General features: G+C 62.2%; 1 protein-coding gene across 4 annotated transcripts; it reads right to left on the bottom strand.

The window, feature by feature from the left end:
* Positions 1 to 77: 77 nt before the first annotated feature.
* On the bottom strand, positions 78 to 26,144 carry TMEM8B (transmembrane protein 8B). Of its 4 annotated transcripts, none has more exons than XM_038402726.2 (13): positions 26,041 to 26,144; positions 21,324 to 21,513; positions 20,600 to 20,807; positions 15,191 to 15,324; positions 14,438 to 14,709; positions 13,537 to 13,883; positions 13,070 to 13,166; positions 12,484 to 12,607; positions 2,871 to 3,013; positions 2,174 to 2,352; positions 1,766 to 1,912; positions 1,078 to 1,194; positions 78 to 787 (listed from the first exon to the last, which is right to left on the bottom strand). In XM_038402726.2, the coding sequence occupies exons 1-13, from the start codon at positions 26,123 to 26,125 to the stop codon at positions 452 to 454; spliced, it is 2,379 nt and encodes a 792-aa protein (XP_038258654.2). In that variant the 5' UTR covers positions 26,126 to 26,144; the 3' UTR covers positions 78 to 451. The 4 variants fall into 4 exon arrangements, with proteins under 4 accessions (XP_038258654.2, XP_043371132.1, XP_038258659.1 ...); XM_043515197.1 differs by having other exon boundaries at positions 2,174 to 2,296; positions 26,041 to 26,124; XM_038402731.1 differs by having other exon boundaries at positions 2,174 to 2,267; positions 26,041 to 26,124.
* Between the last annotated feature and the right edge of the window lie 1,847 nt (positions 26,145 to 27,991).

Raw genomic sequence — 27,991 nt, 5'->3', positions numbered from 1 at the left:
CCCCCCGAGCAGCAGGCACCTCCCAGCGTCCTTGGCTGCCCTGCCTGGCGGAATGGAGCGGCACCGACACCATGGGCCCAAGTTCCACGGGGATGTAATTGCAGTTACACAGCAGAGCCGCCCGGCTGGGGAGGCAGGGGCCCTGGCACGGGAGGGAGCCAGGCTGGGCTGGGCTTGGCGTTGTGGCCCTGTGTTGCCCCGTGGCAGCCCCATATCTGCCCCAAGCAGGGAATTCGCAGCCCCGTCACCGTGAGCGGAGGGCTGAGCCAGTTCTTGGGGCAGCAGCAGGCAGAGACCACCCGGGGGTGCCACGGGGCTCAAGCCCACCCAGGAGGCTGGTGTCTATGGCTGTGGGTGGGGAATGCCCCTCGTTGTGGGTCCATTGCCCTGGGGCTGCTCTGTCCCTCGCCTCCAGCATGGTGCCCGCAAAGGCCAGGCAGGTGTGGTGCTGTCAGCTGGCACAGACGCTGCTGATGGAGGCCGTGGCGGGGCCCACCAGCCCCAGCTCCTCCTGCTCGTTGACGCAGAGCTGGTAGCCGCAGCCCTTGTGGCGGGGCAGGGGGCCCAGGTGCCCGGCGGGCTTGGGGCGTGGCGGCAGCAGGAAGCCCACGCTGCCCGCGATCAGCATGTGCCAGATGCTGTGGATGTAGAAGTAGTTCTCCTCCGTCTCCACGCAGGCGTAGAGCAGCACCGCGCCCGCCGCGATCAGCGCACCCGGGCACAGGTAGAAGGCCCAGCGTTGCCACGTGGGGGGGTAGCAGTGACGCCGGCGGATGCTGCGCGCCGTCTGGGGGGGCAAGAGACAGGGTGAGACGCTGCAGGGCACAGACCCCAGGGGGTGGGGGAGGGCCACAGGATGGATGGGGGGAGAAATAGGGGGGATGCGGCAGGGCAGGGACCCGAGGACTGGGGGGATGGTGGGGGAGACACCCCAGGAAAGGCGCTGAGCTGGAAGAGTGGAGCTGCAGGTGAGGCTCACAGCAGGGGAAGCTGAGGGGGGCAGGGGACACGGGGGTGGGGGGACAGCAGCCCCTTTAGCTCCCATGTGCCTCCCCAGCTCCACCTCAGGGGCCTCACCCAGGCGATGGCCATGATCCCCACGGCAAAGAGACTGGGCCCGAGGAGGTTCCAGAGCCCGTGGCGGTCCAGCTGCAGGGCCATGGAGAGCAGCATGGCACCCAGAAGGTACAGCACCTGGCGCGGAGAACAGGCAGGGTTAGTGCAGGGGGCCAGCGCCATATGAACCCCCCCCGATGCAGGCTCTGGGGTGGGGCGGGGGGGACTGAGGCCGAGCGGTCTGGGTCACGCAGCCCCGGCTGGCTGGGCTGGAATGGAAGAGTCAGGGCTGCCCAGCCCGCCAGTGCCCGCAGGGCAGAGCCTGAGGCTGTAGTGCACCGGCCAGGGTGTCAGCACCAGGGTCCTAGGGCTGTGGCTGGGGACAGAGGGATGAGGGGAAATGGGGGGCTATGGAGAGCAGGGATTGGAGGGCCGGCTCCCACCACCTGGCCCTGTGTCTGGGGTTCACCCGCTCCCCCAGCTGAGCTAAGCCCCATCTGACGCTGGCTTCCAGGGGCCAGGCCCTCCTGCGTCTCCCCAGGGCTGCAGGAGGTGCTGGCTCCTCCCCCTGAGCGAACAACCAGCCTGCAGCGGGTGTCATGAGGGTGCCCTGGAGGAGGGCAGGGGTCCTAGGAGAAGGGCAGGGGTCCCGGGGGACAGGGGTCAGGGGGGGCAGCGTGCCCTGGGGGCAGAGCTGCGCCCTGTTCACCTGCTTGGCGAGGGGCTGGAGCCGCGCCATGGCGATGACGGTGACCCAGACGGACATGAGGGAGCCCAGGAAGTCGCAGAACTGCAGCACGTCGTACTCCATGATGCAGAACACGGCGATGCCCGGCTGGTCGCAGGCGTGATAGAACTGGGGAGAGATCACGGCTCAGCCCCATGGCGGGCAGCCCCCCCATTGCCTCCCCCTGGCCATCCCCCCGGCGCGCAGCCCCCCATTGCCTCCCCCTGCTCAGCCCCCCAGTGCACCGCCTCCACCCCCCCGTGCCCCTGCCCGGCTCTGGCTGCAGCCCGTCCCCCGCGCCCATGCCCGGCTCTGGCTGCAGCCCGTCCCCCGCGCCCATGCCCGGCTCTCCCCACGCAGGGGAGCCGGCGCAGCGCTGCCCCGACTCACGGTGGAGAAGAACATGGTGAAGACGTAGACTGAGGCCTCGAGCAGGTAGCGGCTGCGCAGGGCAATGGCCACGGGCGGCAGGAACATGAGGTTGCTGAGGCACAGAAGCAGCGTGGCCAGGAGCTGGAAGCCGTAGGAGGAGGCCTCCGCGCTGTCCGTGCAGCCCCAGCCGTTCCAGCCTGCAGCGAGGGCCCGTCAGCCGGGCAGGGCTGGCAGTGCCCAGGGAGCCCGGGGCCGGCAGGGGGAAGAGGGGGGAGCGTGCGGGGGGCTGGGGGCCAGGCCGAATGCGGCAGCACTGGGGGTTAGGGAAAGGGGCTGCCAGGCCGCGGGGTTCTGGGGCCACATGGGGGTAGCGGGGCCGGATGCGACGGACGCTCCAGCCACATGGCTCTGTCTAGGGGGGCAAGGAGCGGCCCCGTCCTGGCTTCCAGGAGATGGCCCAGAGGGGGCTTTGCCAGCCGTAATGTGAGCGGGCACAGGAGGCAACGTGCTGCCGGGGGCCGATTCCAGACTCTGTGGAGCTGCCCCGGGGGGCTGCCCCCTCACCCGCCCCCCCCCGTCACCTGCCCCCACCTCCCTCACCCACCCCCCTCCTCCCTCACCTGCCCCCTCCTCCCTCACCAACCCCACCCCCTCATCTGCCCTCACCCGTCCTACCACCTCACCTGCCCCCCTCCTCCCTCACCCGCCCCCTCACCTGCTTTGCACTCGCAGGCCGCGTACAGGTAGTTGTTGGTGCGCAGGAGCTTGCACTGGCCGTAGGAGCCGCAGTCCTCGATGCAGGGGGAGAGGTAGGTCCGTAAATACACCTCCGCTGTCACGTTAGCGCAGGGCTCAAACCTGCCACACACAGCCTGGCATCAGCACGGGGGAAGGGACAGGAGCAGTACAGGGGGTGCGAGACCCAAGCAACAGATGCTGTCATTCGCCTGCCCCCTCCATGCCCAGCCCCCCAGCCTGCCACATAGCGGGCGCCAGTGCAGCGCCAGGCCACACACACATAGCCAGGGCCAGGCTATGGGCAACGCGCCAGCACCCAGCACATGCTGGAGATGCCGAGTCAACGAGTCACCCATCACCAGCCAGGGAGCCCTGACCCCATGCTGACGCTGCCTGGCTCCGGCACTGCCAGTTAGACAGAAACATGGGGACAGATGGACCCAGGGACCTACACTCAGAGGTCTTGTCTTTCCTGGAAGGAAAGGATATCTCCAGCCCTGTGTGACATTATTAATATGAACTGGGACGTATAGATCATTGTTGCAACCAAGGTCCTGTAGTGGCACCAAATCTTGTATAAAGGGGGGTCAAATAAGATGTCTAAGACACAGTTATGGTTTGCTGGTTACAATTATGCTGTCTATCTGTGTATCATTTTTGTATTTCACGATATAAGTATTAGCTCTACACTGTCTGTATTTCAAACTCATGCTGTGCTTCTGGGGGACACCCCAGCCAAGTTGGTGTCAGCTCTGCCCAGCCTGCTGGATGGCCCATTAAGGACCATCAGCTACACACCTGACCCACTGAGAGAAGGCAGACATGCCTTGGGACTCAGCCAGGTCTACAGGGACCTGCCTATGGACAGAACTCGGAGGTGTTTCCAGGCCAGGTGATGGGCAGCTTGTCTTTGGGCCAAAGAAAGACAGACGACATGGCAAGAGACTATAACAAGCTGCGGCAGCTCCTCCATCTTGTCTTCAGTCCTGCTTCCTACCTCTGTAGGGACTTTGCTACAAACAGAAGCTCTGAACCAAGGACTGAATGACCCATCCCAGCTGGGGATGTTCTCCAGAGACTTGATTTGTGCCTAAAGCTTATTCCATCCCCGCTACAAGCCTGAACCAAGAACTTTGCCATTACTGTCTGTCATTGATTCCATTGAACCAATTCTAGTTCTCATCTATATCTTTTTCTTTTTATGAATAAACCTTTAGCTTTTAGATTCTAAAGGATTGGCAACAGCATGATTTGTGGATAAGATCTGACTTATATATTGACCTGCGTCTAGGGCTTGGTCCTTTGGGATCGAGGGAACCTCTTTTCTTTTACCGGGGTATTGGTTTTCATAACCATTAATCCCCATAACGAGTGGCACTGGTGGAGATACTGGGAAACTGGAGTGTCTAAGGGAATTGTTTGTGTGACTTGTGGTTAGGCAGTGGGGTGAGACCAAAGTCTTCTCTGTCTGGCTGGTTCCGTTTGCCTTAGAGGTGGAAAAAACCCAGCCTTGGGCTGTAACTGCCCTGCTTTAAACAATTTGGTCTTAATTGGTGTGACGCAGCAGGGAGTGGGGGAGTGGTGACCTGGGAATGTGGCAGGGGAGTTTCACTGGGGATGGGAGACCTGAGAGCCTGTAACCTGAGCCAGGAGGGGGGTGGGACGAAGTGGGACTGTTCTTAATGTTTCCGCTGAATATTGTGGGGGTGCCTCAGTTTCCCCTAGGCAGTTCTTAAGTGTCTAGGTGGTGGGATAAGGGTGTATGATCGTTGCAGAGCCCTAGAGGGCAGGTGTGTGCAGGGGTCTGGACACAGAGAATGGCCGACACCCTGTTTCCTGGCAACTGATGGCCTGGCCCTTCCCCCCTGCAAGGTGAGAGCTAAAGGGTTGGAGAACAAAGGAATCCGGTGCCCTCCTGGCCCGGGAAAGGGACAAAGCCCAGAGGAGGAGGGGGCTGGAGAGTGTTTCAGTTTGGGGCTGGCTGGGGACATGGAGTGAAGTGCAGACGGGGTTGTCTGGCTCACTGCCCCCCAAAATGGACCCGACTGAGGGGTCCTGTTCTCTGCACCTACAAGTTCTGGTTTAGACCATGTTCCTGTCGTCTAATAAACCTTCTGTTTTACTGGCTGGCTGAGAGTCCCGGCTGACTGCGGAGTTGGGGGGCAGGACCCTCTGGCTTCCCCAGGACCCCGCCTGGGCGGACTGGCTGTGGGAAGCGCATGGGGGGCAGAGGATGCTGGATGCTCCGAGGTCAGACCCAGGAAGGGGGGAGCCGGGGGAGCTGTGTGTCCTGCAGACAGGCTGCTCCCAGAAGGGAGACTTCCCCAGAGTCCTGCCTGGCTTCGTGGGGAGCAGTTCCAGAGCATCGCCCGGGGACTCCGTGACAGGTGACACCTTTACCAGGGAAACTGGACAAAGGCTGGAGGGGGAGCTGAAGAGAGGCTGGTTGGGACACTGGAAGGTTTTTCTTTCAGTTTGGACTGGGCTAAGGAAGAGGGGAGAGCCCCAGAGTAGGGGTCTAAGGTCTCTACCTCCAAGAAGGGCCTGACTAAGGGATCCTGTTTATGACTGCAAGCTCTGGTTTGAACTGTGTTCCTGTCATCTCTAATAAACCTGCTATACTACTGGCTGGCTGAGAGTCACGGTGAATGTGAATTGCAGGAAACAAGGGTACAGGACCCTGACTCCCCCACTCTTTCTAATAACTGGTGATAGCCGTGGGATCTATTGCACCCCACAGTCAGCGCTTCCTGTAGTAAGTGACTGGGGAGCAGTAAAACGAAGGTGGGGGTTAACGAGGACCAGGAGTGCTGAAGAGTCAGAGAGGAGCAGTTTCGGGGGGTGGAGCAGCTACGCTTAACCCCTGGGAGTGTGTGACCAGTGAGAAGGACAGTTGCAATAATGGGGTCCCCCTGGGGACTGCGGCGAGCAAGCTCAGGGGTGGAGGAGTCTGCGGCTTGACCCTGGGAGAGAGGTGGTGACCAGGAAAAGGGCTGGCACAGTAGGGGGTCCTCCTGGAAACCGTGGGGAGCTGTGAGCACACAGGCCTGTGAGTGGCCAGCAGGAGGATGTATAATAAGTGCCTTAAGAGCGACCTGGTGGAGCTGTGCAAGCAGAGGGGGCTGCGCAGTGGGAAGAGCACCAAAGAACAGCTGATTGCCCAGCTGGAGGAGGAGGATCGCACGGATGGACCGATCCCTATCTCTGAGGGAAGCAGCCCAGCAGATGCAAGGCGGGCCCCCGGAGCCTTACCCGGATGGGAGGGGTCAGACTGCTGCCGAGGGCATTTCAGGACCCTTCCTACCTATGCCTAGGGGAGGGGCTGGGAGGAGCCCAGCAAATACCGAGGGCACCCTGACCCCGGCAGCCAGCAGGGGATCCTCCCGGCGGAGCTCCCCATCCCTGGAGCTGAGGCAGATGGAATAGGAGAGGGAGATGAAAATGAGAGAATTGGAAGATCAAGAGAAGGAGCAACAGGATCGCAAAAGACAGCATCAGCATGAGGAAAAGCAGCGTCAGCACGAGCTGGAACTGGCCAAGCTGAGGACCAGCGAGCCTCCGGCTGCAATGAGTGAGGGGGGACCCAAGACTGCAAGGAGCTTTGATAAGTGCTTCCTGGCCCACCAAAAGGAGCAGGGGGGACATAGATAGCTTCCTGACGGCCTTGAGAACGCGTGCTAGATGCACAGGGTTGACCCTGCCGACAGGCTCCAGTTTCTCACCCCTTTACTGGACCCCAAAGCCATGGAGGTGTACAGCCGAATGAAAGGGGTGGAGGCAGGGGACTATGAACTATTCAAAAAGGCCCTGCTCCGTGAGTTTGGGCTGACCCCCGAGATGTACCGGAGAAGGTTCCGGAATCAGTGTAAAACCCCTGAGGGCACATATCTACAACTGACCCTCCGGATGCAGGGATATGCCCTCAAGTGGGTGAATGTGGCCCAAACTGAGGAGGACCTGCTCGACCTAATCGTACTGGAACAACTGTATGAACAGTGCCCTTCCGACCTGAGGCCATGGTTGGTGGACAAAAATCTAGAGAACCCACAGCATACAGGGCAGCTGGCCAATGAGTTTCTGAACAGCTGGTTAGGAGGTGGCAGGGAGGAGTCCCAAAAGAATAGGCCCGCCATGATGCAGAGAGAGAGTCACCCTGGGACCTCCCATTGGGGAAATATGGAGAACCGCCTCCCAAGGGGAACATCTGGCATCAGGTTCAACCGCCCGACTCGAGGGGACCAACGTGACATGAGCTGCTATCACTGTGGCCAGAGAGGCCACATACGGACCCAGTGCCACAAGCTCAGGGACAGACTGAGCAGATCGAACCTGCACAGTGTTAATTGGGTAGGGACCCAGCTGGAGGAGGGGCAGGCTCCCAGGTAAGGGGGGCAGGCAGCTTATCAACTGCTCAGGAGGGAGGAGTTTCCCAGGCCAGCTCCTCTTGGGGGCTGGATGCTCCGGACTCAAGGTTCTCAGTTTACAGGGTGGGCGCAGGGCTGTCCCTGCGGAGCGAGTGCCTTGTTCCCCTGGAAGTTGATGGGAGGAAGGTGAATGGATACTGGGACACAGGCATGGAGGTGACGCTGGCCCGGCCCGAGGTGGTGGCCCCAGATCATGTGGTGCCCAACACCTACCTCACCCTGACGGGGTTGGGCGGGACCCCATTCAAGGTGCCAGTGGTGAGGGTACATCTGAAATGGGGGGCCAAGGAGGGGCCCAAGGATGTGGGGGTGCACTTCCATTTGCCCACTGAGGTGTTGGTGGGGGGGACCTAGAGGACTGGCCAAGCAACCCCCAGGGTGCCCTGGTCATGACCCATAGCCAGAACCGGGGAGGGGCATTGTGCCCTGACCTCGGAGAGGGTACCTTGCCAGAGGCATGGGACCCTTCCCTGGAGGAGAGGGAGCGCCGAGGGGCATGACTCAGAGAGGCTGTGGCCTCAGACCCAGCCACTGAGAGGGAACCGGGCCCCATCCCCTCCCCAGCCGCTGAGTTCCAGGTTGAGTTGCAGAACGATCCCTCCTTGCGGAAGCTCAGGGACCTGGCCGACCTCAGCGTGGGACGGACCATGAGGAGAGGTTGCCAGGAGAGGTTCCTGTGGGAGAAGGGGTTCCTGTCCCGAGAATGGGCTCCCCCAGGGGAAGTGGAGTCCTGAGGGGTCAGGAGGCAGCTGATGGTACCCCAGAAGTATCGCCACAAGCTCCTGTACCTGGCCCATGACATCCCCCTCTCAGGGCACCAGGGAATCCGGCGCACCCGGCAGAGGCTGCTACAGAACTTACTGGCCTGGGGTCTTTACCACTGTCCGGCAGTATTGCTGATCCTGCAACCCCTGTCAGAGGGTGGGGAAGGCCTGGGACAAGGGGAAAGCGGCTTTGAGACCTTTGCCCATCATAGAGGAACCTTTCCAGAAGGTGGCCATGGACATAGTGGGGCCTCTCAGCAAGACGACCCAGTCGGGGAAGAAATACATTCTGGTGGTCGTAGATTTCGCCACCTGCTACCCCGAGGCAGTGCCCTGAGCTTCCACTGAAGCAGACACCGTGGCAGATGCGCTGCTGACCATTTTCAGCCGAGCGGGGTTCCCCAAGGAAGTCTTGACAGACCAAAAATCCAACTTCATGTCGGCCCTGCTCCATTGTTTGTGGGAGAAATGTGGGGTCCGGCACAACTGGGCCTCAGCTTATCACCCCCAGTCCAGTGGGCTGGTGGAGAGGTTCAATGGGACGCTAAAGATGATGCTGAAAACCTTTATGAACCAGCACCCGCAGGATTGGGACAAGTACTTACCGCACCCGCTGTTCGCGTACAGGGAGGTACCCCAGGAGCTACCGGATTTTCACCTTTTGAACTGTTATATGGAAGGAGGGTAAGGGGCCCCCTGGACCTGATGAGAGACGAATGGGAGGGGAAGGCCACTCCCGATGGAGAGTCAGTGGTGGAGTATGTCCTGATCTTCTGAGAGAGACTTGCTGAACTCATGGGCCTGGCCAGGGAGAATCTGGCCAAAGCCCAGAGGAAGCAGAAGGTCTGGTATGACCGCACGGCGTGGGCCCGCGCCTACACCACCGGGGATCCGGTGATGGTTCTCATCCCCGTGAGAAAGAACAAACTACAGGCCACCTGGGAAGGCCCGTTCGAAGTTGTCAAGCAGCTAAATGAGGTAAACTATGTGGTGGAGCTGTCGAACCGGGCGCACCACCGCCGGGTGTACGATGTGAATATGATGAAGCCATATTATGCCAGGGGGACTGTGGTGTTGGCCGTGTGTGGACATTGGGAGGAGCAGGGAGATGACCCTTTAGTAGATCTATTCCCTGAGACAGGACCTGGCTCTTCCCAGGAAAAAATTCCCCTCTCAGATCAGCTCACCCCTGCCCAGCAAGCTGAGATCAGGGGGGTGCTGCATCCGTACCGACAGCTGTTTTCCAACCAGTCTGGACACGCTAATCTGACTGTCCACCGGTACAGTCAGGATCGCACCCGCCGATAAGATGCTCCCCCTTCCGAGTCACAGGGAAAACGGCTCAGGGCCTGGAAAGAGAGGTCCGGGACATGCTGGCTTTGGGGATGATCCAGCCATCTGCCAGCCCTTGGGCCTCGCCAGTGGTGCTGGTTCCCAAAAAGGACAGGTCGATCCGGTTCTGTGTGGACTATCGGAAGCTCAATGCCATCACTGTATCTGATGCCTACCCCATGCCCAGGCCTGACGAGCTCCTACACAAATTGGGAGGAGCTCGATACCTCACCACCATGGACCTTACAAAGGGCTACTGGCAAGTGTCGCTGGATGCAGATGCCCGGCTGAAATCGGCCTTTATCACCCCTCTGGGGCTCTATGAGTTCCTGACTCTGCCTTTCGGCCTCAAGGAAGCACCGGCCACCTTCCAGCGCCTGGTGGATCAGCTACTGAGGGGGATGGAGAGTTTTGCCGTGGCGTATATCGATGACATCTGTGTCTTTAGCCAGACCTGGGAGGACCATGTGTCCCAGGTTAGACAAGTGCTGGACCAACTCCAGGAAGCTGGGCTGACTGTAAAAGCGGAGAAGTACAAGGTGGGGATGGCTGAAGTATCTTACCTGGGCCATCGGGTGGGGAGCAGCCGCCTAAAGCCGGAACCAGCTAAGGTGGAGGTGATCAGAGACTGGCCTGCTCCCCACACCAAAAAGCAGGTCCAAGCCTTTACTGGGTTGGCAGGATACTACCGAAGGTTTGTACCCTGCTTTAGCGCCATAGCCACCCCCATCACTGAGCTATGCAAGAAGGGGAAGCCAGACAAGGTGGTCTGGACTGAGCAGTGCCAGGAGGCTTTCCAGGCGCTGAAGAAGGCTCTGGTCAGTGGCCCAGTTCTGGCAAACCCAGACTTTGACAAGCCCTTTATGGTGAGGCACAGACGCCTCAGACACGGGACTGGGGGCAGTGTCAATACAGGAGGATGAAAAGGGGGAGAGACACCCCATCATGTACCTGAGCAAGAAGTTGCTACCCCGGGAGCAACACTACGCGGCCATCAAGAAGGAATGTCTGGCCATGGTGTGGGCCCTTAAGAAACTCCAGCCCTATCTCTTTGGGTGACACTTCACCACGTACACCGACCACTGTCCCCTGACCTGGCTGCACCAGATGAAAGGAGCCAATGCCAAACTCTTGAGGTGGAGCCTGCTCCTGCAGGATTATGACATGGACGTGGTCCATGTGAAGAGAAGTGCCAACATGATAGCGGACGCGTTGTCCCTGACTCCCCCACGCTTTGTAACAATTGGCACTCTCAGTTGGGTCCCAGCAGAACCATCATCGTTACAACTTCTGGTTAGCCAGCGGGGTGGGACCAAACTTCTCTCTGTTTGGCTGGTTTGGTGCCTTAGCAATGAAGGACCCCAGCCTTGGGCTGTGACTGCCCGGCTCTGAGCAATTTGTCCTGAATTGATACTCTCAGTTGGGTCCTGCCAAAGGCCGCTTTGTTACATACACCCTGCCACGTGCCCAGTGCCCCGCACTGTGTGTCCGAGTCAGCGGAGCTCTGGCCTGGGTTAGCTGCAGGGTGATCCCTGGCCCTCCAGGTCCCCAGGCGACACACACAGGCTGGCTGTGAAGTTGCTCTGCAGTGATGGCTGTGTGGACCCGTCACTCTAGCTGGAGGGGACTCCAAGGAACAGCAGGCATCAAGTGGGATAACGAAGCCAAGAGATGCCCTGACCCAGGGGCAGGGGTTACCAGAGTGGAGAGGAGGAGTTGCCCTCTTGGGGGGGCCTGTCGGGGCAGGGGGACAACCCTGGGAGCCTGCACTCAGGACTCCAGCCAGAGGGGACTCCTGCAGAGGGGGGCCTGTTGGGGGTGTGACATTCTGAGTGTAATATAATATCTCATTGAAAGGTGACAGGGCCAGGAAGAGTTAATTACCTCACAGACCGACCTGACCCATGGCCGGACTTTAGAGACTGGTTAGGGAGAGATGGAAATGAAGAGAGCTGTGAAATGTAGCCGGCATTGGTAGAGAGAGAAGGGGAGCTGTGAGCTCAGGTCTTGTGATGTCAGCAAACAAGTCTTGTCTATGGCTATAGTTTTGATTCAAAGATCAAAAAAGGAATATTAACATCTTTTAACCAACACTCTCTCTTTTCTTTTTAAATAAATTTTAGTTTAGTTAATAAGAATGGACTGTAAGCATATATTTGGGGTAAGATCTGAGTTATCATTTGACCTGGGTCTGGGGCTTGGTCCTTTGGGATCAGAAGAACCTTTTCTTTTATATGATGAAATAAGATTTTCAGAGTTTATCATCCTATGTTTGACGTGTGTGTCTGGATGGAGGCCTGAGGCTGGTACTTTAAGGAAACTGCGTTGTTTGGACGTCTGAGTACCCACGGAGGTGCTATAGAAGCTGTTTTGGGCTGGCTGGGTAAATCTAAGTATTGGAATATCCACCAGCGTGTGGGGTTTGTCTGCCCCGGTCTGTTTGCAGATCACCCTGATTGAGTGACCTCAGCTGGCTCCCACGGGCAGCACCATCACAGGGGGGCTGCTTGGGGATCCAGCCTGGCAGAGGCCCCAGGATGTTGCAGAAGCCAGACTGGGCTGGTGCCCTTTGGGGCGGCCGGGAAGTCACTGGCAGACCCAGCTGTTTTCTCCATTGTTCAGAGTAAGCAGCACTGTGGGGTCGGGCAGCCAGGCAGCGCATCCCCATCTCCCAGCCCATGACGGGGAACCGCGGACCCAGCCCTGTCAGACTTGCAGGTTCAGCACCGCGCCTGGAGCCTGGGCCCACCCTGGCAGAGAGAGAGGGGCAGGGCTCGCCACGGGGCGGTCTGACATGGGAAGGGGTGCACTGGATGCAGGCATAGCCAGTTCTGAGCTGCCACTCGGCTCCATTGGCCAGGTACAAAATGGTCCAGGGAGCCCCCAGCCCCCCCTCCTGCCAGGGCTGCCCCCCAAATGCCCCCTCCACATGGGCCATCCCCCGCTGTGAGCCAAGGGGCAGCAGGTCCCACCCCGCCCTCAGCCGCAGCTCACACCCCTGAGCTCCACCCCCTGCCCCTCTGCATGCACCAGCCGCCCCCGGTGCGGCCCCGGCCTGGCGCTCCCTTACCCGCGCTCCGTGGCGCAGAGCGAGCGCAAGCTCAGGTACCAGCTGCCCGTCAGGGGGTATGGGATCCGTAAGCGGGCCAGGCTGGCCGTGCCATTGACAGACAGCAGGAACCCAGCCAGGGACCCTGCGGGGAGGCAAGCGGCAGTGAGCGGGGGCCAGGCTGCAGGACCTCCCCACTCTGTGCTGGCCGCCCCATGGGGCCATGGGGGCAATGCTGTCTGGGGGGAGAGTCCCCCGCTCCCTGTTATGGTCGCGTCTCCCATCCCCAGGGTCCTGCTGCATCGCGCCAGGGCACCCCATGCTGCAGTGATGGGACCCAGAGCCGCTCTGAGCTCTCAGCTTGCAGCGGTCGGGTCACGCAGCCGGCTGGGAACAGCTTTCACTGAACCCAGAGCCTCTGGCTGCAGCTGGATCTGCGTCCACATGGGGCTGCTCCGGGTTAGCCGGCCTGGTCTAAGCCAGTGACCCCCCCCTGCTCCAGCCCCCTCGCCTGCAGCGCCCCCTGCTGGGCGCGCCGACAGCCCCAGGTCCCCGCCTCTGGCGCCCCTACTGGGGAGCGCGGAGGTGGGCGCAGGCCAGCCCTCACCTGTCTCACAGGTGACAGACGCATTGTCTCCTGCCGTCAGCGGGACCTCGTGGGTCAGACACCCGAAGACCGTCACGTTCTCCCCCCGCAGGGACGACTGAAAGGGACAGAGCCCAACACTGACACTCCAGCCTGGACCCCCACAGCTCTGCCGCTGTCCCCCCCAACCCTGAGCTGCAGTCCCCCCCATCCCAGCCCTGGGGTCCCCACAGCCCAACAGCTCTGCTGGTGCCCCCTGACCCGCAGCCCCCCCATCCCAGCACTGGGCACCCACCGACCCCCACAGCTCTGCTGGTGCCCCCCAATCTGCAGACCCCCCCATCCCAGCCCTGGGCTCCCCACAACCCCACAGCTCTGCCAGTGCCCCGCAGCCCCCCCCAGTCCCAGCCCCGGTCTCCCCACAGCCCTGCCAGTGCCCCAGCCCCTGAGCCATGGTGCCCTGCCCTCGCCATGGGGGGGTCATTCACCACATTGAGTTTGAGCTCCAGGTTGAGCACCCCCCCGCTGTCCAGCACCGGCAGCAGGCTAATGCCGAAGACCGCGGGCCGGTTGGGCGGCACTGAGACATTGGGCCCAAAGAAGATGTAGAAGTGGACAGAGAAGGTGTCGAGCTCGTTGCGCAGCGTGGGCCGGATGGGCCAGCAGCACTCGCCAGGGGGTGGCACAGCTGGAGGCGGCTGGGTGCCCTTCGGCGCCGCGGGGGGCAGGCTCTCCCCCAGGGACAGGCTGACCAAGGCACCGAAGGACTGAGGCATGTTCATGGCAGCAGCGGGGAGCAGGACAGGCGCCCGGGACAGACCGGGCCTGGAGCAGTCTGCAGGGGACGAGAGCAGTGCCGTCATCGGGCTTCCGGGCTGCCCAGCACCCTGGCCCCAGCCCTGCCCCTTGGCGGGTCTCTCTTCCCAGAGAGGTGCCGCTGTGACCAGTCTCCCCCAGCATCACCCAGGCCAGGGACCCACCCCGCCCCCCGTGCTAACCCCTGGGCAGATCTCTTGGAAACCAGACAATCTGGATTTCACAACTGCCATGGATGGAGACACCACCCCAGCCCTTGTGAAGCGGGTTCTGCTGCCAGCAAAGACAGGCCTGGTGCTGCCCACAGCATCTCAGAGGCATGGCCTGCCCTTCCCAAGTTTGCTGCGGCTCTGCCGCTGAGCTGTGCAGAGAACCCAGGCGTCCTGGCTTTCAGCCCCCACCCCCACACCCTCCCAGAGCTCGGATGGGGCCATCTGTGCGCAGGGGCCCAACCCCTGCCCCCCGGACTCCAGTGGGAACTGCAAAGAGGCAGGTCCTGGGGGTCTGGGGTGGTTACCCTGCCAGCCCAAGGTCCCCGCCAGTCACTCCACGGCCCAGCCCCACGGCTCTCACCTGTGAGCTGCACAGTGAGCTGGAAGTGGATGGGGCCTGGCACGCCCAGGGCCTTCTCCAGCAGCACATAGTACCAGTGCTGCCAGAGGGGCAGCTCCAGCACCAGCTGGCAGGGCGCCTGATCCCGGCAGTCCAGCGCGGTGGAGTTGTGCAGCGGGGGGGCCTTGGCTCGCACCTTCAGCCAGAGTGGACAGCCCACAGCACTGCGATTCCCTGCCCGGCAGCCCAGCACCTTCACCAGCACCCGCGACGTGTGGCTGGGCACAAAGACCCTGCTGAGGAGGGGAAGTGTGAGCCCCACGGGGACCCCCATGGCAAGGCTGGCGCTGCCCCCACCCCAAGACCATGTGCCCCATGCCAGGAGCCAGGCCCCATCCTGTGGGCCACACACAACCCAGGATGCTCCCCCACCCTTGGTCATGGGGAGCCGGTGCCCTGTGACCCTGGGGTCAGCAGGAGCTTAGACTCAGTCTGCCCGCAGGAGAACCGGCTCGGGGGACAGGCATCCCCCTGAGAACGGGGAAGGGGGGCTGAATGATCTACTGCTGCCATCCCCCCAAAAAGGGGGGCCACATTCACCCCTGGCTAGACTCAGTTATTGGGGTGGACAGGAAGTGGGGAGATCCCCTGCCACTGAAGGGGACCCCAGCCCCGAGAAGGGAGCTCATTCCCACCACTGAGCTGGGAGAGCCCCCCAGCAGAGCCCCCTGGCACAGAGCAGTGATCCCCCCGAGCAGGGACCCCCCCACTCACTTGTAGAGGCTGGAGCGGTTGTGGGGTGCGATGCTCTGGGCGCTGACGTAGCCGGGGTACAGCACGGCGATCCCCACGAGGCGCTGCACAATGAGCTGGGGCTGGAACAGGTACTGGCACTCCTCGTACAGACCCTGCGGGGTGGGGGCAGTCAGAGCGGGGCCGGGCACCGAGCCTTCCCACCCCCTCACGGCCTGATCTGGGCACCCCCACCCCTCCCCCACCGGCCTCCCCACTCCCTTACAGCCAGATCTTGGCACACCCCCAACCTGCCCCCCAGAGTCCCCCCACACCCTCACAGCAAGATCTGGACTCCCCCAACCCTTCCCCCACTGGCCTTCCCACCTGCTCATGGGCATATCCTGGCACCCCCCCCCTCCCCCTGCCCCAAAAAGCCACCCCACACCCTCACGGCCAGATCTGGGCACCTCCAACCCCTCCCACACAGAGCCCCTCACACCCTCACAGCCAGATCTGGGCACCAAGCTTCCCACCTCATCACAGCCAGATCCAGGCACCCCCCCAACCCCTCCCCCACCAGCCTCTCAACCCCATCACAGCCAGATCCGGGCACCCCTCGACTCCTTCCCCAACAGCTCCTCCACCCCTTCACAGCCAGAGCCGGACACCAAGCACCCACACACACACACAATAGCCAGATCCAGGCACCCCTCCCCCTTCCCCACTGGCCTCCCCACCCCCCACAACCAGATCCGGGCACTGAGCACCCCCACCACATAACAGCCAGCTTTGGGCACCGAGTGCCCCCCCCCGCCCCGCAGCCAGAGGAGCCCCAGGCTGCCAGATTGCCACTAGCCCTGGGCTGCCAGCCCCAGCCCTGGGTCACCAGCCAGGTCGACTGCTGGCCCAGCGCCAAGCTGCCCTGTGCCCTGTGCTCAATGGCCCCAGCTACCACCTGGCCTCCAGCCGGAGCTGAGCTGCCCCTTGGCCCCTCCTGGTCTCTGCCTGTGACACATTACTGCCTGGTCTCCTGCTCCCAGTCCGGCTGGGGGGCTAGTGGGCGGGTGCCAGGCTGGTGAGTCTGTGCTGTACAGCAGGTGGGACTGGGTGATCTGGGGGCCCTACTGCCCATGCATTCTGACTCTACTCACCCCGCCCCCCGGTGCACATGAGCGCCCTGCCCTGCAGCCTGCTGTAACGAAGAAAGGGAAGAAAGGAGAGCAGCAGAATATGGACCCTGGACTTCAGAAAAGCAGACTTTGACTCCCTCAGGGAACTGATGGGCAGGATCCCCTGGGAGAATAACATGAGGGGAAAGGAGTCCAGGAGAGCTGGCGGTATTTTAAAGAATCCTTATTGAGGTTACAGGGACAAACCATCCCGATGTGTAGAAAGAATAGTAAATATGGCAGGCGACCAGCTTGGCTTAACAGTGAAATCCTTGCAGAACTTAAACACAAAAAAGAAGCTCACAAGAAGTGGAAGCTTGGACAAATGACCAGGGAGAAGTATAAAAATATTGCTCGGGCATGCAGGAGTGAAATCAAGAAGGCCAAATAACACCTGGAGTTGCAGCTAGCAAGAGATGTTAAGAGTAACAAGAAGGGTTTCCTCAAGTATGTTAGCAACAAGAAGAAAGTCAAGAAAAGTGTGGGCCCCTTACTGAATGCGGGAGGCAACCTAGTGACCGAGGATGTGGAAAAAGCTAATGTACTCAATGCTTTTTTTGCCTCTGTCTTCACGAACAAGGTCAGCTCCCAGACTACTGCACTGGGCAGCACAGCATGGGGAGGAGGTGACCAGCCCTCTGTGGAGAAAGAAGTGGTTTGGGACTATTTAAAAAGCTGGACGGGCACAAGTCCATGGGGCTGGACGCGCTGCATCCGAGAGTGCTAAAGGAGTTGGTGGATGTGATTGCAGAGCCATTGGCCATTATCTTTGAAAACTCATGGCAATCGGGGACGACTGGAAAAAGGCTAATGTCGTGCCCATCTTTAAAAAAGGGAAGGAGGAGGATCCTGGGAACTACAGGCCAGTCAGCCTCACCTCAGTCCCTGGAAAAATCATGGAGCAGGTCCTCAAGGAATCAATTCTGAAGCACTTAGAGGAGAGAAAAGTGATCAGGAACAGTCAGCATGGATTCACCAAGGGCAAGTCATGCCTGACTAATCTAATTGCCTTCTACGACGAGATAACTGGCTCTGTGGATGAGGGGAAAGCAGTGGACGTGTTATTCCTTGACTTTAGCAAAGCTTTTGACACAGTCTCCCACGGTATTTTTGCCAGTAACTTAAAGAAGTATGGGCTGGATGAATGGACTATAAAGTGGATAGAAAGCTGGCTAGATTGTTGGGCTCAACGGGTAGTGATCAATGGCTCCATGTCTAGCTGGCAGCCAGTATCAAGTGGAGTGCCCCAAGGGTCAGTCCTGGGGCCGGTTTTGTTCAATATCTTCATTAATGGTCTGGAGGATGGTGTGGATTGCACCCTCAGCAAGTTTGCAAATGACACTAAACTGGGAGGAGAGGTAGATACGCCGGAGGGTAGGGATAGGATACAGAGGGCCCTAGACAAATTGGAAGATTGGGCGAAAAGAAATCTGATGAGGTTCAACAAGGACAAGTGCAGAGTCCTGCACTTAGGATGGAAGAATCCCATGCACCGCTACAGACTAGGGACCGAATGGCTCAGCAGCAGTTCTGCAGAAAAGGACCTAGGGGTTACAGTGGACGAGAAGCTGGATATGAGTCAGCAGTGTGCCCTTGTTGCCAAGAAGGCTAACAGCATTTTGGGCTGTATAAGTAGGGGCATTGCCAGCAGATCGAGGGACGTGGTCGTTCCCCTCTATTCGACATTGGTGAGGCCTCATCTGGAGTACTGTGTCCAGTTTTGGGCCCCACACTACAAGAAGGATGTGGAAAAACTGGAAAACCTCCAGAGGAGGGCAACAAAAATGATTAGGGGACTGGAACACATGACTTATGAGGAGAGGCTGAGGGAACTGGGATTATTTAGTCTGCGGAAGAGAAGAATGAGGAGGGATTTGATAGCTGCTGTCAACTACCTGAAAGGGGGTTCCAAAGAGGATGGATCTAGACCGTTCTCAGCGGTAGCAGATGACAGAACAAGGAGTAATGGTCTCAAGTTGCAGTGGGGGAGGTCTAGGTTGGATATTAGGAAACACTATTTCACTAGGAGGGTGGCGAAGCACTGGAATGGGTTACCTAGGGAGGTGGTGGAATCTCCTTCGTCAGAGGTTTTTAAGGCCCGGCTTGACAAAGCCCTGGTTGGGATGGTTTAGTTGGGTTTGGTCCTGCTTTGAGCAGGGGGTGGGACTAGAACTTCCTGAGGTCCCTTCCCACCCTGCTCGTCTATGATTCTGTGATAAGTGGGTGCTGTGCATGAATACAGGTGTGCCTCAGTTTCCCCTCTGTGCTGCATGTGTCACTAGGTGGTGGCAAAAGGTGGTTTATTCTTGGCAGAGGCCCAGGTGTGGCTACCGCCTGGCTCAGACAATGGCCTGGACATTTTGTAACCTAGCCACTGCTGGCCCTGGGGCCCACCCTCTGCAAGAGGCCAGGCGCCTGCAACCAGCTGGAGAACAAAGAACTGAGGGGGAAGCCGGGTGACCCGATACACCCAGAAAAGAGACCAAGGGACGGCGGAGAGGCCCGGTGGGGATCAGTGCTTGGGCCGCGGGAAGCAGGACTCACACTCCTGCCTGGGGACTTGAGGGGGGTCAAGAGAGCTTGGGGCTCAGCACGGTCTGTGCATGTCCCAGACAGCCAGGAACCCTTCTGCTGCTGCCCCGCTGGCTGGGAGTCACTCAGAGTCAGGAACTCAGGGGGCACCGCTCCCTTTGGGGGTGCAGCCTCTCCGAGGGGTCTGGTCGAGGGGACTCACTGCAGGGAACTCCCGGCTTGACCCAGGCGTGCTGGAGGCTTCGAGGGTTGGTCCCAGGAGGCGGGGAAGCTGAGGGGCTGACCCCAGTGAGAGTGTGACCCTCAGGGGGCTGACACACAGAGAGGTCTCCCTAGGACTGTTCCATAGCCTGCGGCTCCTTGACCCCTGGCCTTTCTATGGGGTCCTTCCCATGGGGCTTGCCTGCTCTCACCAGGCCTCCGGCCGCATCCCCAGGCCACCAGCATCTGGGCTCCACAGAGCTCCTGGACCCACAAGTCAGCCCCTTGGTTCTGGGGCTCCAGCCCCCCACCTAGGGCTGTGACTAAGGCAGGCCACCCCAGCCCAGGGAGCCTCTCTGAAGGCTTGCTGCTCCCTCGGCTGGCCACCCTCCTGGAGGTACCCCTGCAGCTGGCTTTATCCTGTTGAGGAGGTGGCTCCAGATTTACACCTGGCCCCATTTCCCCAGCAGATCTGCTGCTCCCCATAACACCTGTTTCCTTAAAGGGGCCATGTTCCAGATCAGGGGTTGGCTGGCCCCAGGGCCCACTACCCCTGAAAGGAGACAGACCTCGGTACAGCAGTCCTCTGCCAACAAGCTCATGTGCCACAGCTTGGCATCCTCTGCCATAGAAAATGATGGGGAACCCCCTGCCCCTCCCCTAGACACAGCAATGGGGAATCCCCCTCCCCTCCCCCAGACAGAACAATGAGGGATCCCCTGCCCCTCCCCTAGACACAGCCATGGGGAATCCTCCTCCCCTCCCCCAGACAGAACAATGGGGGAATCCCCCTTCTGTCCCCGTCAGAACAATGGGGAACCCCCTGCCCCTCCCCTAGACACAGCAATGAGGAATGCCCCCCTCCCCTCCCCCAGACAGAGCCATGGGGAACCCCCCTCTCCCCTCCTTCAGACAGAACAATGGGAAACCCCCATCTCCTCTCCCAGACACAGCAATGGGGAATCCTCCCTCCTGTCCCTCCCTCCCCCAGACAGAACAATGAGGGATCCCCTGCCCCTCCCCTAGACACAGCCATGGGGAATCCTCCTCCCCTCCCCCAGACAGAGCAATGGGGGAATCCCCCTTCTGTCCCCCGTCAGAACAATGGGGAACCCCCTGCCCCTCCCCTAGACACAGCAATGGGGAATGCCCCCCTCCCCTCCCCCAGACAGAGCCATGGGGAACCCCCCTCTCCCCTCCTTCAGACAGAACAATGGGAAACCCCCATCTCCTCTCCCAGACACAGCAATGGGGAATCCTCCCTCCTGTCCTCCAGATAGAACAAGGAGGAACCCCTCTCCCCTCCCCCAGACAGAACAATGGGGACTCCCCCTTCTGTCCCCCCACAGAACAATGGGGAACCCTCCTCTCCTCCCCCAGACACAGCCATGGGGAATCCCCCTCCCTCAGTCAGAGCAATAGGGGCCTTGCCCTGCACCAGCCCAGCCTGGGGCAGCTCTAGCGCCCCGCAGGGCATTGGCTTGTCCCTGCCTCTGGTGTCGGGGGTGGGGGCATGGCCATTAACCTTCCCCTGCTGGCCCCTCACCTTGACGGAGATCTTGCCCTCGTCCTTGGGCAGGTGGGCAGCCAGGAACCAGTCTCCGGGCAGCGGGCTGGTGATGTTGAACACCCCGGTGGTGCGGTTCGGCAGGCTCCAGGTGAGGGTGAGCGTGAAGGAGCTGGGGACGGCAGTGTCCCGGGGGAAGTGGGTGTGGAGGGGGGCGATGATGGGGGGAGCCCCGGAGCGGAAATACCTGCAGAGCAGAGAGTGCATGAGCGGGGGGAGGGCGGGCAGAGAGCAGCCCAGCAACCGGGCGGGGAGGGGGGGGCCGGCAGCAGGAACCTGGCACCAGGGACACTGCGCCCAGACAGATACATCCCTTCACTAGCACAGGCCCACCCTCGCTGTGCCGAGGCCCTGCAATCCCGACCAACGGCGCCCTGGGAAGGGCGATCCCGGAAGGTGGCAGGGAGAGACTTTGTGGTCCCAGCGTGGGGCAAGGCCCCCCTCGCCGTGTGCTGTGTCACCCCTGGCAGGCGGGTTCAGGGAGCTGGCCCTGCCGGGCACAGCCCAGGCTCCTTTGCCCTAAGGGCAGGTGGGAGCGAGGGGCCTCGCAGCCCTTGGGGAGAGTCACGTGTCCCCAGAAGGGGGCCAGCACCAGCACAACACTCCCTATGTGCCAGCCCAGCTGGCCCCGCCCCAGAGAAATCCAGGCACCGGAGTCCTGGGCCCGCACCAAGCCCCCAGCACCCCACAGCCCAACACCCACACGGTGACGCTGCGGTCCGGGCACCGGTCCCCGAAGGTGCCGCCCTGCTCCTTGAAGGTGATGAGGTTCCAGACGGCAACCAGGGTGTCCTCAGGGATGCGGAAGTGGAAGAGCTCGATGCTGGCAAAGGAGCGGAAGGGGCTCAGCTTGCGCGGCGTGCGGGTGAAGTAATCCGTCACAAAGAGCCCGTCTGCAAGAGGGCATGGAGGAGGGAGGGGAAGGAAGAGGGGCCATGAGCCAGAATGGCCTGGGATGTAGGAATTCCCAGCCAGCTGCCCATGGGCCCATCAAGCCCGGTCTCCTGGCGCTGACAAGGCCCAGCACCAGCTGCCTCAGAGGGAGGGGCAGGAAACTCCCTGCTGGCCAGTTGCAGAACAGCTTGTCCATGGGGGAATTCCCCCAATCCCCTCAGCTGCAGTTGGCTCATCCTGTGTCCCTTCCATTCTCCTCTTCTCTGATGTGCCTGGCTGCCCTCCTGCTCCCCGGGAGTGGCCGATCCTTGCCTGAGCCCTGCTGAGCTGGGGGCTGCAGAGATATCTTGTGGAGGTGAGTTCCGCAGGCCCATGGTGCACCATGTGCAGAAAGCTTTCCCGTTGCCCCTTATTAATTTGCTGCCCTTTAGTTCCTGGAGCGCACCCTCGCCTGGTGTCAGGAGGGCGGGTGAAGGGCAGCCCCAGCCTCCTGTCTCTAACCACTTGCTACCCTGGGGTTCTCTTGGCCCCACTCTGAGCCTGTCTCTGAGCCCCTTGAATTTCCAGCATCCTTGATAGAGGTGACCCACACTCGGGTCCATCACGCCCCTGTGACTCCATCAGCACTAGAACGCTCCCCCTGACCCCATCCCGCCCCGTGTACACCTCAGCATCGCTCATGTCCCTGTCCCTTGCCCAGCTGCTGCGTCACACCCTGTCCTGCCCCAATCTCTCCACCCATCGACCCAGCTCCCCCAGGTTTCTGAGCTGCTCCCCCACAAGCCAGGACAACGGCCCCATCCCCCGCACAGCTGGCTCAGTGCTTCGAACTGACATGGGTTTGGAAAGTCCAGATCAACAGAGTCAGAGGGGTCTCTCCCCCCGCCATCCCCCGGTGCTGAGCAAGCAGGTACAGGGCTTGCCTGGGGCTCAGCACTGGCCGGACCCCAGCCTGGCGGGGCCATCTGTCTGACTGCTTTCAGGCTCCCAGTTCTGCCCTCCTCTGGGTCGCCCTTGGGGGTGCCTGTCCCGGCACTCTGGGACTGATCCCCTTTGTATCTAGTGTCTCCCAAAGGGAGTGGGGGCAGGGCAAGCCACGCAGGGAGCACGGCCTGACGGCAGGTGGGAAACACTAACGCACAGGGTACGGCAACACCAGCCAGGTACGTGCACCCTACACCCACAGCAGCCCTAGGGCGAACAGGGGCTGGGCACCAAACCCTTCTGTGCCCCTGCATGGAGTCAGGGCAGACCTCTGAGCCGGGCCAGGATCGCTGTGGCCCCTACAACAGCTCTGGCGTCAGATTCTGAGGAAGGGGACATGTGCGTGCCATGTACCCTGTGCCATGCAAGGCCGTGAACGCTGTGTGCCATGTGCCAGGCCAGGCCATGCATGCCCTGTGCCCTGTGCCATGCGGGGACATGCACGCCATGCTATCCAGGCATGCAGAGCCACGCTGGACTGTGTTGGGCCAAGAAGGCCAAGCTCCTGGTAGCTGGGGCAAGCATGCTCCTTTGAACGTTTCAGGGGGCCCCTGGGGGCCTCATGCTGGGCCCCTGCAAGGCCAATTCTGCCCTGCAATTCTGTTGAAAAGACAGCCTTGTCCTCACTGCCCCATAGGAGCACATGCTGCCAGGTACCCACAGGGCCTCTGTCCCACAGCACCCACGTGGGAGCCCTCTGACAGCTCCATGCCATCTGCTGCACCATGGAGTGACCTGGAGAGCCCCCGTGTTCAACACACGCCACGCTCATGGTGACCTCCTGCTCCCACCACCTCAGGCTGGGTCTGGTCCCAGCTCTGGCTGGCCCAGGGGCAAGCTCGCCTTTCCCCAAGCACCAGTCCCTTTCTGGGGCAGCGGGCACAGGCCTGCCGGGGCTGCTTTGCCACAGCGCAGAGAAGAGGAATGAGACCATGATAAAGTGGAAGCAGAGGCAAGGGAGGTACCTCGGTGCCCAGCCCCATCCAGAGGCAGAGCCGGCCTGGTGCCGGACGAGCACAGGGCAAACCGCACAGGCCACGTTTTCTGGGGTGGGTGAGAAACAGACAGTCACACGTGGGGGTGTTTGGTGGCCGGGGAGCCGATCTCTCCGTATTCCCCCCTCTCGGCAGCGGGACTGGGCTGTGCCTCGCCGGCTCAGCTGACCTGCGCTGGGAATATTGCTGTAGCAAGCCCAGGAGTTCTCCGCCAGTCAGGGCAGAGGCTGCTCTGCCAGTGGCTCTGCGGCACCGGCTCTGCCAGCCCCTGGCCCGGATGATGCTGCCTGGGGAGCAGACGCTTTGTGTCTCCTGCTCTCGGTCTGGGGGAGGTGGGATCTAGCTCCCAGAACTGGCTGCATTGCCATGGGCCTGGCAGCGATCACATCAAAGCAGGAGGCTGGTGATGGGAGCTGAGCTGAGCGTCACTGTCCCTGGTGGGACAGAGCTTCCTGTGCAACCATCACAAGAGCCGGAATGATTGTGGCCAAATGTTCCTCCCCGGGAACTCGCCAGGCAATTGCCAAGCATCCCTGGCAGCTCTCACGCCCGGGCGTGTGCACTCGGGCTCCAGGGGAGACAAACAGGAGAGACATTAATTACAGCCCCTGCCAGCAAGCCTGCGAGCCATGGTGACGGGAAACCCCAGCAGGAGCCATTCCTGGGCAGGGACCTCAGGCCTGGTGCTGGGGCTGTCGCCTAGGTGCCTGCCCAGCACAATTCATCTCCGAGGGAGCAGGGTGGACCGAGCAGCATCTGGCACTGAACCCACCACTCCTCGTGTGTGTGCATGCATCTGTGTGCGTGTGCACATGTGGGCTGGGGTGCATGTGTAGATATGTGTGTGCAGCCACAGCCAGCCGTACCCTGACATACATACCCCTTTGCCTGTAGCAAAGGCTGTGCCTCCAATTGCCCTCACCATCAGTACAAGTGCTGTCAACCTGAGCCATAGTTCAAGGGAGCACATCCAATCTCCCCCTCCACCGCCCCTTCCCACGGAAACGCGCCTGCCATGTGCCCAAAGCCAGCCATTCTGCAGTAACCCCATGCCCTGGGTGCTGGTGGAAATATCTCTACTTCCACCCTGAGAAAAACCCAGCTCCTGCTGCATGGCAGCTGCCCCCTGCCCAGGTGAGTCAGTGACCTTCGCAGGTGAGGTCAGTGATCCCACACAGCCAGACAGGGCGACTCCCCAGCCCTGAGTCTCACCCTCCCCATCACAGGGCTGGCTGGGGGCACTGGAACCTGGCCCAGACCCCCACAGGTGGGGATCCCCAATGAATGGAGATTGAGCAACTCCCCAGGCAGGAGCACGGGGCCAGGCAGGGACTTAGTTGCCAGCAAGGGCCATGAGGCTCGGTGGTGACACCACCCAGGGAGCAGGTGGGGTGCAGGGGGTGTCACTACGGGAGGGTGGCAGGGAGTGTGGGGATGACAAGGGGTCAGAGCGGGATAGGGTGGCATGGTGGGGGTAGGTACTGGGGAATACTGGGGGCACAATGGGGGATCTAATGGGAAGAAGGGGTTCTCAGAATAGGGGAGGGGAGATGGCAGAGCCCAGCCCAGACCATGGAGAGCGATTGCTTTGAAGCCTGAGTGATTTGGGACTGTGGTGAACCACTCTGCACAATTCCTCTGATAGCTGTGCCCATCACCCCAGCGTCTGACCACCCAGTGCCAGCTCACGAGCACCCAGCACTGGCACACCATGGGGCTCAGCACCCCGGGCAGAGACAGCTCCCCCCGGCCCCACCGGGGATCGGCACCGGGACAGGGACAGCTCCCCCCGACCCCCCCGGGGATCAGCACCGGGACAGGGACAGCTCCCCCCGGTCCCCCGGGGATCGGCACCGGGACAGGGACAGCTCCCCCCAAGCCCCCCGGGATCGGCACCGGGGCAGGGACAGCTGCCCCCAACCCCCCCGGGATCGGCACCGGGGCAGGGACAGCTGCCCCCAACCCACCCGGGATCGGCACCGGGGCAGGGACAGCTCCCCCCAACCCCCCCGGGATCGGCACCGGGGCAGGGACAGCTCCCCCCGGCCCCCTCGGGATCAGCACCGGGGCAGGGACAGCTCCCCCCAACCCCCCCGAGATCGGCACCGGGGCAGGGACAGCTCCCCCCGGTCCCCCGGGGATCGGCACCGGGACAGGGACAGCTCCCCCCAAACCCCCCGGGATCGGCACCGGGGCAGGGACAGCTGCCCCCAACCCCCCCGGGATCGGCACCGGGGCAGGGTCAGCTCCCCCCGGCCCCCGGGGATCCGCACCGGGGCAGGGACAGCTCCCCCCGGCCCCCTCGGGATCAGCACCGGGGCAGGGACAGCTCCCCCCAACCCCCCCGGGATCGGCACCGGGGCAGGGACCGCTCCCCCCGGCCCCCCGGGGATCCGCACCGGGGCAGGGACAGCTCCCCCCAACCCCCCCGGGGATCAGCACCGGGACAGGGACAGCTCCCCCCGGCCCCCGGGGATCCGCACCGGGGCAGGGACAGCTCCCCCCGGCCCCCCCCGGGCCCCCGCCGACCCCCAGGGCCCCACTCACCGGCCAGGGGCCCCGCGCCGAGCAGCAGCAGAAACAGCAGCCGCCGGGCCATGCCTCGCCCCGCGCTCCCCCGGCCCCGCACCATCCCCGCAGCCGCCCGCAGCCATGACGTCAGGCCCAGCGCCTGCCCATTGGCCCGCCGCACGCCGATCGCCCTGGGAACCGCCGCCGATTGGCCCAGCCGCTGCCACTCACCGCGCCGGCCCGCCCCTGCTGCTCCTGCTGCTCCAGGGGCTGAGGCTTCCCCGCTGCCCGGCGGCGGGGGCGGGGGGTGGAGGGAATGGGGCGGAGGTGGGGCGGAGCAGGGGAATGGGGGGGTTGGGGTGGGAGGGGCAGGGGTTGGAGGGAATGGGGCGGAGGTGGGGCGGAGCAGGGGAATGGGGGGGGCTGGGGTGGGAGGGGCAGGGGTTGGAGGGAATGGGGCGGAGGTGGGGCGGAGCAGGGGAATGGGGGGGTTGGGGTGGGAGGGGCAGGGGTTGGAGGGATTGGGGTGGAGGTGGGGCGGAGCAGGGGAATGGGGGGGCTGGGGTGGGAGGGGCAGGGGTTGGAGGGAATGGGGCGGAGGTGGGGCGGAGCAGGGGAATGGGGGGGTTGGGGTGGGAGGGACAGGGGTTGGAGGGATTGGGGTGGAGGTGGGGCGGAGCAGGGGAATGGGGGGGTTGGGGTGGGAGGGGCAGGGGTTGGAGGGAATGGGGCGGAGGTGGGGCGGAGCAGGGGAATGGGGGGGTTGGGGGGGAGGGCAGGGGTTGGAGGGATTGGGGCAGAGGTGGGGCGGAGCAGGGGAATGGGGGGGTTGGGGTGGGAGGGGCAGGGGTTGGAGGGATTGGGGTGGAGGTGGGGCGGAGCAGGGGAATGGGGGGGCTGGGGTGGGAGGGGCAGGGGTTGGAGGGAATGGGGCGGAGGTGGGGCGGAGCAGGGGAATGGGGGGGTTGGGGTGGGAGGGGCAGGGGTTGGAGGGATGGGCGGAGGTGGGGCGGAGCAGGGGAATGGGGGGGTTGGGGGGGAGGGCAGGGGTTGGAGGGATTGGGGCGGAGGTGGGGCGGAGCAGGGGAATGGGGGGGTTGGGGTGGGAGGGGCAGGGGTTGGAGGGATTGGGGCGGAGGTGGGGCGGAGCAGGGGAATGGGGGGGTTGGGGTGGGAGGGGCAGGGGTTGGAGGGATTGGGGCGGAGGTGGGGTGGAGCAGGGGAATGGGGGGGTTGGGGTGGGACGGAAGGGGTGGGGGTGGAGGGAATGGGGTGCTATGGGGTGGAGGTGGGGTGGAGCAGGGGAATGGAGGCAGGCTGGGTGACACCTGGCACCTTACGTGGCATCAGGGCACATCGCAGCCCTGGGGAACGCGCCGGGCACCGGGCCTCGTGCTGCTGCCGGGAGATTTGCTGTTTCTTCGGGACGATCCGTGCCGGGAGCTGAGCGGGTCTGGAAGGGGAGGCTGCAGCACACGGTTCTCAACTGCTGGGATCTTGGCACAACGATGTCCCCAGAGCTCCCACAATGGAGGCAGCCGGGGGTGCATCTGGGCTCCTGCGGTAGTGTCAGATCGTGGACTTGAGTGTTCAGCCTCCATTCACACTCAGCCCATGGAGGGAGGTTACGGCTCTGATGTTACTGGGAGAGGCCCAGTGGTGGGACCTAGCTGGGACCCCCGAAGCCTGGGTTCTATCCCCTGCGCTGCCCCAGAGCCCAGCCTGCTCCCCTTAAAGTCAGTGGGAGAGAAAGGAGGAGTTGAAGGGTGAGTGTGAGGGCCTGGGCCCTGGGCTGATGTCATAGAGCCCGGGGGTGAGGTCATGGGGCCCTGGGGTGAGGTCATAGTGCCTTGGGGCGATGCCCTGGGGCCCTGGGTGTGAGCACAATGAGCGTGTTTGTCCCTGTGTCTGTAATGTCCATCAGTCTGGCTGGCCCAGGGGCTAACCCCTCTAGGCTCCCCCACCATTACGCTGGCACTGGCCCCAG

The sequence above is a fragment of the Dermochelys coriacea genome, chromosome 5, assembly GCF_009764565.3.
Source record: "Dermochelys coriacea isolate rDerCor1 chromosome 5, rDerCor1.pri.v4, whole genome shotgun sequence".
Lineage (NCBI taxonomy): Eukaryota > Metazoa > Chordata > Testudines > Dermochelyidae > Dermochelys > Dermochelys coriacea.
The sequence above is the reverse complement of the archived record's forward strand: the minus strand, read 5'-3'. Positions and strand labels throughout refer to the sequence as shown.

Coding starts and splice junctions, on each gene's coding strand:
- TMEM8B (XM_043515197.1), bottom strand. CDS start 26,092: ATGGCCCGGCGGCTGCTGTTTCTGCTGCTGCTCGGCGCGGGGCCCCTG. Junction 2,297..2,870: donor GGCCTGCGAGTGCAAAGCAG/GTGAGGGGGCGG, acceptor TACGGCTTCCAG/CTCCTGGCCACGCTGCTTCT. Junction 788..1,077: donor GGATCATGGCCATCGCCTGG/GTGAGGCCCCTG, acceptor TTGCCCCCCCAG/ACGGCGCGCAGCATCCGCCG.